Consider the following 12,531-nt stretch of genomic DNA (forward strand, 5'->3'; position numbering starts at 1 on the left):
ACCATTCATCATTAAAACAGTAGAATTGACACGGGAGGATGGCACCAACATGTTCAAAGTAAATGGCCAAAGAGTGAAATCATGCTTTGAAGATGGCATCGAACGTCAACAGTCATCTCTCGTACTACGCAAAGTCAGCTGAGGCCCGCGTCGAAGCATCCCTACGTTCGCATCGACATATATTCCAGGGACACTTCCTCTTTCCTTGTTCTTTTTGCATTAGGTATTTTACCAATGCGTTTGAGTTTGTTTGTTTGTTTGTCTGCATTCTAAGATTGATTGTTCATTGTTATTGCCTTCATAGTTGGAGATTTTTTTAAAAAAAGTTGTGTATAATCGGGATGGGAATAATGGACGCGTTAGACTTAAGTCTAATGCATGGCCCAAGTCGAAAAGACGCGTCTCGAATATGTAAAGCAATTGAGTACTTGGAAGCCTGAGACACGTCCCTTCGACTTTGCATTAATTGCGGATGTCAGGCGCTGCCTGACGTCACCCCACTCTCTCTCCCCAGCCTATATAAGACGAAACCCTTTGTTTTCCTTTTCTTTTTCCATTACCTTCGAGCCTCTGTGAAAGAAAAAAGAAGGAAAAAAAAAGCCCTAGCCCTTTCGTTTCCCTTACTGCCATTCACTCAAACATCTCTCCGGCCACTCTTCAACCACGATGTCGTCAGCGTTTGATAGTTAGAATCAATCCATGAGTTTTGGAGACATCTCGCCAGTAAGTTCTTTCTCCTCCTCGTCTGTTTCAACTTCGCCTCCCCCAAGCCCTCAAAAAACCTCAAAAACCTTTGTCCCAACCAAACCTCTCCACGTCGGGGCATCCTCCACCTCCCAGCGACCGTCTCGGTCAAAGACCACTAAAACACCCACAAAGCCTCCTTCTAAGACCACCCAACAGCCAAAAATCACCCCTAAACCAAAACCTAAAACCCCTTCAAAACCTAGGTAGCGCCCTTCGTCATCTACGGCTGCCAATAAGCCATATACCAAGCCCGCCCCATGACCATTGATTCCAAACATCACTCCGATGGGTGCAACGCATGACCCCATCCCAACCTACTTCCATAACGCCCTATCACCAGCCGTGCGTTCACCTCCTCCACTGTCAATCCAACCCTTGGCCACCATCTACCCACATGAAGCAGATGCGTCCAGCCAACCGTCGCGTTCACCCATCGTCATCTCATCCCATGGGTCGCCGCATACCCCATCCGACACCCCACCATTTACTCCACCTAGGCCCAGCTCTGACAGTCATGCGTTAGAGCATAACCTTGAAGAATTGGCGGAATTGGGTCGACGGGACGAGCAAGAAGTTTTTGGAGCTATCTTGGCAAGCCTGAATCAAGGCCAAGAAGAAGAGCAAGTGATGTGTTGCAACCCACCTAACGCATCACTTGACTTGGATGAAGCGGAGCACTACGCAATGATGCTCGAAGCAAAATTAGAAGAAGAAGATGAAGAAGAAGAGGAAAGGGGATTTAGCCCAGACGCGTCTCAATCACGCCAAACTGACGCGAATGAAGGGCCCTCAAAAGCAAAGAGAATGACAAGAAAGAGAAAATTAATCTTAGAGGAAGAAGATGAGCAGTCAGCATCCAATCCTGAGGATGTAACGCATGGGAGCTGCTCAAGGCACAATGCGTTAGAGAAGGAATTGGAAGATTATCAATCCACAAGGCAGGGGAGAAGGAAGACAACTCTCCAAAGGGAATTGGAGAACGAATTGAGAGAGTTGGCACGGGAAGCCAAGGAACATACGACTGGCAAGGTAACCGACGCGTTACCTAAGAAGACAACAGGAAGAAAGCGTTAGTTCAATGATATTCTTGCAGAGAAAGACTTCTTTCCCGAACGCTACTCATTGCCAACATACATAACAGAAACCATAAACGCAATGGGTTGGGGTCAGTTCTGCGTTGGGCACACAAGAATTTGGCCCAACCTTGTCCACCAGTTCTACAGCAGTGAGTTCGACATGGAGAAGAATACAACATTTGTTAATTGGGTATTGGTGTGTTTCTCATCCGATAAGATCAATAAAGTGTTCAACATCAGGAGTAATCCAGACGCAGAAGGCAACCGCATCTTGGAAAAACCAACACCAAGCCAACTTGAAGATGCATTAAGAGTAGTAGCCAAGCCTAGAAGCAAATGGCAAACGTCTAGAAATGGAGCAAAGATGCTAGCTTCCAGGAACCTAAACCCAGACGTGAATCTATGGTATTATCTGATTAAGAGAAGCATCATGCCTACAACGCATGATGAAACATTTTCGAAAGAACGCGTCTTGGTTACCTATTGTATCACAGTGCATCGCTTTAGATGTTGGGAGAATAATAAGGGATCAGATCAAAGCCATCAAAACCAAACAAAGAGGACAACTTTATTTTCCATGTCTGATCTGCACACTGTGTGAACGCGGGGGAATCCCTCTAGGGGATGATCATGAAAAGATCGACGATCTGATGGACATTAAGTTAATCAGGCGTTTATTTCGTGGTTCACCGCATCAGCCTACCTTACCTCCCAAAGAAGTGGCAGTCAGACCTCGATCATCTAAATGCACCCCCAAAAGAAGACACGTCCGGATAATTGAATACAGCGATGAAGCTTCAGAGCATGAAGATTACGAAGCAAAGCTTGAACTTACAGATGAAGAAGCGCGGCCAAGTCTAAACCTTACTCTCCAAAACTCATAAGTGGCCCCGCTAGAAGGGAGTCTTGATCCAACTCACCAAGAACCTACTGATATAGATCAAAACATCCCTTGCCTCCTCTTTTCGCCCTCACCAAGTCCAATTCCCAATTTTGTGCCTCCCCCAACCATTTTTTAACCTACTGGGTTAGAGTCGAGTAACGCAGTAAATTTTGAAGACCCAGTTGAAAGAAGTGAAGAGCCAGCACCACCTCAATGCAGCACTGACCTTGAAGAGTTGAAAACATTCATTAGTGATCAACTCGGACCATTGGTCGCGTCCATCGAAGGTCTTCAGCAACAAAACAGGGTTCTAAGAGATTGCTTAAGGCAGCAAACAAGAAGGAAGCAAGACCAATTTGTTTATACCACCAGTAAATTAATCAGGTCTTGGTTGGAATATTTGCCCTGCCTCCACTACCTGCTCATCTTAGAAACCCTTTGCGCTTTATGGATGAAGACCCTGCAGAAGAACGCAGGGATGATGCGCCAGCATAATGAAGTTTTGGGGTGTTGATTATTTTGTATTTTGATTTAGTTGATGATCTTTTGTATTTGTTTGACTTGTTTGTTTGTTTCATGTTATTCTATGAAAATGAATGAAAAATTTCTATCATTTTTTTCCTTACGTTTGGCCTTAGCATACTTTTTTTGTTCTTTAGCTATTTTCTAGTCTTGTGCTAATTACTCAAACATTAGCAAACTCAGGCAAAAGAATGTTTATTACTAAATACTGCGGCACTAACGCGTTATATTGCAGGATTTCAACAAGAAGCTAATGCATGAGTAAGAAGTGTCGCAGGCAAAGTTCTAACGCATGGGCCATGCATCGGAGGGATTCAACACAAAGAAGATTCATTGATTCAGGCTGTTAATGTCAAATCACCACTTGCAAGCATGGGCAGCTGCAGCAGGCGACATCTAAAAAGCTTCCGAGTGTCAGGCAGCTGACTAGGGCATGGGCTTTAATGTTGCCCATCACCAAGATGGAGATGACCAATGCCTATAAATAGATGAAATCCCTCCAGAGTTCGAAGTACACAGAAATTTCAAGTTCTCAATCTCATAATTAGCGTAGTGCTAGTGTTAGATCTTTACAAGTTATGCTATAGTGCCAAGAAGAGCATAAGGGTAGAGAACCACCATCACCGCCGGTCAAGAAGTGGAGGAAGCCGAGCTTGAGAAAGACACTTCATCCAATTCCTATACAAGTGATTGTACACAACTAGAATTGTGCCAAAGAGATACAAGAGATTGTACTCTACGGCTTGACTCAGTTCCTTTCATCTCATTTATTGCTTTCATTTCATCTGATTAAATAATGCTTTTGTAAATACAATCTGCTTCTTTATAAATCCATATATTTGATCCATCACACTTTCCCATTGTTCATTTCTTGTTTATGTTGAATGCATCTATACTTTATCCAAAACTTCATTTCAAACGCCTAAGCCAAATTGATCAATTGGTAAAAGCATCCTTAGCTTAGATTATTTGAAAGAGTAAACAAGCCAGCATCAAGTAGAACGCCTAGTACATCTAGAGAAAGACTTACTAGTGTTTATTGCATTCTATGTTCGACGTATGCATCCTAGAGATAGGTTTTGTATGTTATTCGCATTGAGAGGTGTCGAATAAGAGTCTAACGCATAAACAAAGATAAGCAAGCCACCTCATCCACATCACATTCTGGTTCGTGTACATTCATCTTAGATTGATACATACCACTTACATTAAAATCCATTTTCACATGATCCATCATTCACTACTCAACTCTTTTGTATCTTCTTGCACAAGCACAGCACCTTAGTGTAAATAACACATTTCTTTATATATTTTAGGAAACCCCTACAATAGCTACAACGCAAGGTCTGCGTTAGATTAACCTGAATCCCTAAGTTCGACCCTGGACTTACCAGGAACCTAAATTGGATTTATACTTGGGTCTAATTTAGGAAAACCTGAATGTCAATAGGAGTGTCGTGTGTTCTGTTCCACATCTCTAACGCACCAACGCATTACAAATACATAAACGCATCAAAGCATCAACGCATCATTTATACTTAGAACTTATTTTTCCAATTTATTTTATACAATACACTCCCAGCTCGAATCACGATAGCAACGAACAAGTTTTTAGCGCCGTTGTCGGGGATTCAGAAATAAAACTAACCAGAAATTTTGTTGTATCTTTTGCAGGAACACTTCAGTTGAAGGAGTATTACAAGCTAAGCCTAAGCTTGTGAACGTTTATGAGCAGGGAGAGCAATCCTGAACTCATATATGACCCCGAGATTGAAAGGACCTTCCGACGTAGAAATCGATCTAATCGTCGTCGAAGGTTGAGGCAACAACTTCTCAGACAACAGAAAAGGCAACAAGCAATGGCGAACAACCAGGAAAATCAGAACTTAGCTCAATAACTAGCTAATGCTGCACAAAATCCGATCCTAATGGCAAACAGTAGCACGCATCCTATAAGGGAGTATGCGTCCCCTGTATTGTATGATTTCTCTCCAGGAATCATATACCCAACGCCAGATGGGACGAGGTTCGAGATGAAATCTGTAATGCTTCAAATGCTTCAGACTGCTGGACAATTTGGGGGTGGTCGTGGAGAAGATCCTCACGCCCACATCAAGCATTTCTTGGAAACGTGTAACTCATTTATGATTCCTGGAATCACCCCAAAAGCGATCAGGCTATCTCTGTTCCCCTATTCTTTGCGTGATGACGAAAAGCAATGGCTAAGCTCACTGGAGCCTAGTGAAAACACTACTTAGGAGAAGTTGGTGGAGAAATTTATGCAAAAATACTTCCCACCTACCACCAACACGAGGAGGCGTCGAGAGATTATGAACTTTGAACAAGAAGAAGTTGAAACCTTAAGCGCCGCATGGGGACGTTTTAAAGGATTGGTCTAAAAATTGCCCGAACCATGGACTACCACTAACTATTCAGATGGAGACTTTTTATGGTGGATTGAATAGAGCATCGCAAATGGCAGCCGACGCAGCTGCAACTGGTGGAATTATGGATAAATCCTACACCGAAGCTAAAAAGATATTAGACCGCATTGCTAAGCACAACATGGAATGGGTGGACGATTCGTATGATGCAAGAGCTGACAGGAAGAAGAGATCTTAGAATGTTAATTCTATCGATTCCAATGCAATAGGCACACTTTCTCAACAAGTGGCTACGATGACCAGTCTTTTGTAGAACATATCACTAGGGAACGCATCAAATCAATAGAAGGTGAATCAGGTGGAAGCATTCGGGCAGCCTATGGTTAGCTGTGTGGGCTGTGGAGATCCTCATTCTTATGCTGAGTGCCCACAAAACCCACAGTCAGTATGCTTCATTAAAAACAACCCATTTTCCAATACATATAATCCTAGATGAAGGAACCATCCAAATGTTTCTTGGACAGGAGGAAATGAACAGGAGCACCACCCAGAGGCAAATCAACAGCAAAGGCAAGGACCGCCGCCTGCATTTCAACCAACGCATCAGCCACATCAATAGTCTTTTAATAGAGGAGAACAGGCGTCGAGCTCAGGATCTTTGCTTGAAAACCTATTAAAAGAGTACATCGCCCAGAATGATGCGTTGCTGAAAAGCCAGGCGTCATCTATCAGAAACCTGGAAATACAGGTAGGGCAGATGATAACTTGTAGAAATACAAGTTATTTATGCCACCTTATCTAGATATTGCAGCCAAAAGTTAGTAATTATACGCCAATTGTATGAAAATTAATCTAGTATGACAATAATTATAAATGTTTTTAATTACACCAACTAACACCAAAAAGATGGAGGACAAGCCAAACTTTACTCTGTTTTGCAGGAGACCAAGTCACCGCTTGCGCTCAAGGCTCATGAAAAACTAATCAACGCATCTCTGTCACATTGTGCCCGTCGATCAACCATGAAGAGACGATTACCGAAGTAACGACGCTATACGACAGTCGGTCCAGATCTATGCTTCGACCGCATGCGGTAATAAAAATAAACACCGCATGCAAACCCATGATTGAAAGATGCAGCTGAGCAACGCGAGAGCGGAGGATTGAGACACATGTACAACTAACGGTTGTACAGAATTGATGGTCTGATTGCATAACAGAAGGAATAATATCCCTCCATCTGCGAAATTACCATAACCATCAAGTGGGGACCAGAAGGCCAGAGTTAAAGGATCTGCTCCTATAAATACCCCAGTGATTTCAGAGAAAAATATGCTATTTGATACTGCGCTAAGTGTTGTAAGATTTTAAAGAGAAAAGGCTGAGCTGAGTGCTGAAGAGAAGAAATCTGAGAAGAGAATGAGATAAGGCCGAGAGGTAAATCTCAGATCCGACCTGCTATATACCCGATCGAAGCTCTGTGTAGAGACCCCTGTTACCGGTGGAGCAAGCCTGGGAGGGAAGCTCTTCCTGCCATCGAAACCATCCTATCCGGCAAGCAGACCTCTATCGAATCTGTGCCAAGACATTGGCACCAGATTGTATCTGTTCTCTCTCTCTTTCATTGTAAACCATATTTTCTTTATCTCTTCATTCACACATCATGTATCAAACACTTAGTAGAAATATTAAATGTTTCGATAGATTTTGTTTACCATTTTCTGTCTGTTTCCGTTCAACCATTAGTCACTTTCTTCATGATGTTTTCTTAACCCCTTGATGAGTAATATGAATCACCAAGAACTTAATATGTATTAAAGTTATAAAATACGTTTAGCTAAAGAATGCTAGACGGCATTTTCACCTGTGAGAGCAGAAGTGAAAATGTCATTCTGATCTATCGAGAGAAGGTCAGAAGAATGCATTAACTAAAGCGAGTAGTACTTCCAGACATGGAAGCAACCTTGCATTCATTACGTTAGACTCTGTTTCACCACAGACATGTGGGAAACACGACCGATCACTGAGAGGTGTACGCCAAGAGAAAAGCGGAACAGTATTTGTACCTTCAATTTAATTAAGAACTTGCATTGTTTGTAATACTTATCTTTCTCTTTCTAATCTGTTCACAAGACTTGTTGTCGCATCCCACGTCTTTGCACAACCTTCACAGCCAGCCTTAATCCTAGTATCTTGCATATGAAGCCTGTATCTTGTAACATCTAGCTTAGGTTTATTGTATTTTTATGTTTTATCGCATTTTTACCGCTTTCCTTTATTTTACTACAATTTACATACCATACACACCTTTTATAAAGAATTAAAAACCTGGCCACATATACCATGAACATACCGCAATAACCGGCACCACTTCCCCGTGTTCGACCTCAGATCACACTGAGAAACTTGCGATGGAATTACACTTGGTTCCATCGTAAGGAAACTTGTGACAATGCAGGGCATACTACCTGAGCAATCCCTAATTAACGTATAAATAGTAGTAGTATCGCATCATTTTGAGCATTTAATATCATTCATTCATACCGAATGCGTTACAATTTTACAATATTTTCTCCCTGTGGGCAATCCTCTTTAATGAAAATATGGACGAATTTGACTGAATTTCTCATATCTTTTTTGGATAGATCTTGCTTTTTTCTTTAAATTTCTGAATTTGAACCAATTCTTGATCCACCCCCTCTACTTAATGATGAACAACAATTTAAACGTTTTCTTGAGCTCCTAAGGCAATTGCATATCAATATTCCACTTGTAGAAGCTTTGGAGTAAATGCCAAAATATGTCAAATTTTTTAAGGACATTTTGACAAAGAAAAGGAGAGTCAACGAGACGGAGGTAATTGCGCTAACGCAGGAGTGCAATGCATTAGTAAGCAACAGTCTACCCAAGAAACAGAAGGACCCTAGGAGCTTTACAGTTCCGTGCTCGATAGAAGGGTTGGATGTGGGACATGCGTTATGCGATTTGGGAGCAAGCATTAATCTCATGCCACTCTCAATCTTTAAGAAATTGAGAATTGGCGAAGCACAACCCACTTTTGTTACTCTTCAGCTCGCTGACAGAATGATCAAGTACCTTAAAAGAAAGATTGAAGATGTTCTAGTAAAAGTTGACAACTTCATATTCCCAGCAGATTTTATTATTTTAGACTATGAAGCAGACAAGGAGGTACCAACTATTCTTGGACGCCCCTTTCTAGCTACTGGGAAAGTTTTAATAGACGTGCATAAAGGAGAATTGACTATGCGCGTAGACAATCAAGAGGTGAAGTTTAATGTGTTAAACGCATTAAAATTCACGGATAGTGAAGAATGTCAACTGAACAGTATAAAGTTGCCTGAAGAAGAAGTGACCCATGTGTACAAGGTCCTCGCGTTGGAGGAGAACATGAAAAAACCAAAGCCGCCAAGTCTGAGTGAGCGGCGGACGAAACCAACGTGTCCATCACTAGAGGAACCACCAGAACTTGAGTTAAAACCGTTACCTAGTCACCTGAAATATGCCTTCCTTGGAACAAACAAAACTTTACCTGACGCTATTTCGGCGAATCTTACTGAGCCTAAAAGCACTCTCTTTTGCAGATGCTGAAAAAGCACATGCGTGCAATAGGTTGGATGCTAGCGGATATCCGTGGCATCAGCCCATCTTTTTGCATGCATAAGATCATGCTGGAAGAAGGGAAGTCAGGATCGATTGAGCCTCAAAGAAGGTTGAACCCCATAATGAAAGAAGTGGTCAAGAAAGAAATCTTAAAATGGTTGGACGTAGGAGTGATCTATCCTATATCCAACAGTAGCTGGGTAAACCCAGTCCAATGCGTTCCCAAGAAAGGGGGAACAACTGTGATAGTCAATAGCAATAATGAACTCATTCTTTCAAGAATTGTCATGGGATGGCGCATCTGTATGGACTATTGGAACCTTAATGAGGCAACCAAGAAAGACCACTTCCCCCTTCCTTTCATTAACTAAATGCTTGACAGACTTGCTAGCAAAGAATTTTATTGTTTCCTTGATGGATACTCTGGTTATAATCAGATTTTTATTGACCCAGAAGATCAGAAAAAGACAAAATTTACCTGTCCCTTTGGAACGTTCGCGTTTAGACGCATGCCCTTTGGGCTATGCAACGCACCTAGAACATTCCAAAGGTGTATGATGGCAATTTTCTCTGACTTCTTGGAAAAGACCATTGAAGTCTTCATGGACGATTTCTTAGTCTTTGGAGACTCATTCCAATCATGCCTAGATAACTATGAGGTCGTCCTCGCTCGATGCGAGGAAACAAACCTTGTGCTGAATTGGGAAAAATGTCACTTCATGTTGACTGAAGGAATTGTCTTAGGCCAAAAAGTATCAAAAGTTGGGTTGGAAGTTGATGAAGCCAAGATAGATGTCATAGCTAAACTTCCACCACCATCAAATGTTTTCTAGGACATGCTGGCTTCTATCGAAGGTTTGTTAGAGGATTCTCTCAAATTGCGCGACCTCTGAGCGCATTGCTAGAAGCGAACCAGCCCTACGATTTCAATGACGGCTGCTGTGATGCGTTTGAAACATTGAAATATGCATTGACTACAGCCCCGATACTAATAGCACCGGATTGGACGCAGCATTTTATTCTCATGTGCGACGCGAGTGATGTTGCAGTAGGTACAATGTTGGGGGCAGAAGAAAGGAAATTTATTCCCATCTCTTACGCGTCCAAAACACTGAATGACTCTCAGGAACACTACATAACCACGGAAAAAGAAATGTTGGTTATAGTGTTTGGCATCGAGAAGTTTAGATCTTATTTATTGGTGCGTCAGCCACCATCTAAACAGATCACTCAGCCATAAAGTTCCCGATGAGTAAAAAGGATGCGAAACCAAGATTAATAAGATGGGTGCTGCTATTATAGGAATTTGACATAGATATTTAGGACAGAAAGGGAACTGAGAATCAGGTGGCTGACCACCTGTCAGAATTGAAAAATCAGGAAATGCAAGATCAAGAAAATGAAATCAAAGATTCATTTCCTGATGAGAGCTTGTTCAGAGTTGAAGGAAGGGAACCTTGGTATGCGGACATAGTTAATTACTTAACTACCAAGAAATTCATTGGGAACTTCAACTCTCAGCAAAAGAAGCGGTTAGTACATGAAAGCAAATTTTACTTTTGGGATGAACTGTTTCTCTATAAATAAGGCCCTGACTCCATAATGCATCGATGCGTTCCGAAGGAAGAGACACAACGCATCTTGGCTGAGTGTCATGACTCTCCTTACGGAGGGCATTTTGTGGGCAAAGAACCGCTGTGAAGATCCTTCAAAGCGGATACTTCTGGCCTACCCTCTACAAGGATGCGAGGTAGTATGTTCGTAAATGTGACCCCTGCCAACACACCGGGAATATCTCATCAAGGGACGCAATTCCCTTGAACAAAATTCTTGAAGTTGAATTATTTGATGTGTTGGGCATTGATTTTGTGGGACCTTTTCCCTTGTCCTGCGGCCAACAATATATCCTGCTTGCAGTAGACTATGTATCAAAGTGGGTAGAAACAGTAGCTTGTGCCAGAAATAATGCGTTCACTGTTTCTAAGTTTCTTACCAGGAACATATTCACACGCTTTGGAATGCCAAGAGCCCTGATAAGTCAAGAAGGTACACATTTCATTAATCGCATCATTTTTAAATTACTTGCCAAATATAATGTTAGGCACAAGATCGCTACCGCCTACCACCCACAGACAAACGGTCAAGCTGAGGTATCCAATTGGGAAATAAAATCTATCCTGGAGAAATTTGTCAATGCATAGCGAAAAGACTGGGCACAGAGGTTGGATGAAGCACTCTGGGCCTACAGGATTACCTACAAGACCCCATAAGTATTTCTCTATGCTCTCTAGTATTTGGAAAACCTTGTCAGTTACCCCTATAGTTGGAGCACAAATCTTTTTGGGCAGTAAAGAAGCTAAATTTGAACTTGGAAGCCGCAGGCGCTCAACGCAAACTTCAGCTCAATGAGCTTGAGGAGTGGCGATTGAACGCATACGAGAACAGCAAGCTCTACAAGGAGAAGACAAAGCATTGGCACGACTAACGCATTAGTAAGAAAGAGTTTGTTGTTGTCCAAAAAGTTTTATTATTCAATTCATGATTGTGTTTGTTTCCAGGGAAGTTAAAGTCAAAGTGGTCAGGACCATTCATCATTAAAATAGTCTTTCCCCATGGAGAAGTAGAATTAACACGGGAGGATGGCACCAACGCGTTCAAAGTAAATGGCCAAAGAGTGAAGTCATACTTTGAAGATGGCATAGAACGTCGAAAGTCATCTCTCGTACTACGCAAAGCCAACTGAGGCCCGCGTCAAAGAATCCCTGCGTTCACAGCAACATATATTCCAGGGACGCTTCCTCTTTCTTTGTTCTTTTTGCATTATGTATTTTACCAATGCGTTTGAGTTTGTTTGTTTGTTTGTCTGCATTTTAAGATTGCTTGTTCATTGTTATTGCCTTCATAGTTGGAGATTTTTTTTTAAAAAAAAAAAAAGGTGTATAATCGAGATGGGAATAACGGACGCGTTAGACTTAAGTCTAACACATGGTCCAAGTCGAAAGGACGCGTCTCAAAAATGTAAATCACTCGAGTACTTGGAAGCCCGAGACATGTTCCTTCGACTTCGAAATAATTGCAGACGTCAGGCGCTGCCCGACGTCACCCCACTCTCTCTCCACAGCCTATATAAGACGAAACCCTTCGTTTTCCTTTTCTTCTTCCATTACCTTCGAGCCTCTACGAAATAAAAAAGAAAAAAAAAAGCCCTAGCCCTCTCGTTTCCCTAACCGTCGTTCGCTCAAGCATCTCTCCGGCCACTCTTCAACCACGATGTCGTCAGCATCTGATAGTCAAAATT

General features: G+C 42.0%; 1 protein-coding gene across 1 annotated transcript; it reads left to right on the plus strand.

Annotated features, from left to right (window-relative positions):
• Positions 1-8,402: 8,402 nt before the first annotated feature.
• Positions 8,403-9,221, plus strand: LOC150033193 (uncharacterized). The gene has a single exon (XM_090306315.1). It carries the CDS (start codon positions 8,403-8,405, stop codon positions 9,219-9,221), a length of 819 nt encoding a protein of 272 aa, XP_090162441.1.
• The last annotated feature ends 3,310 nt before the right edge of the window (positions 9,222-12,531 follow it).

This window comes from Benincasa hispida, chromosome 10 (assembly GCF_027475165.1).
Source record: "Benincasa hispida cultivar pf3 chromosome 10, pf3_genome.v1.1, whole genome shotgun sequence".
NCBI classification, from domain to species: Eukaryota; Viridiplantae; Streptophyta; class Magnoliopsida; order Cucurbitales; family Cucurbitaceae; genus Benincasa; species Benincasa hispida.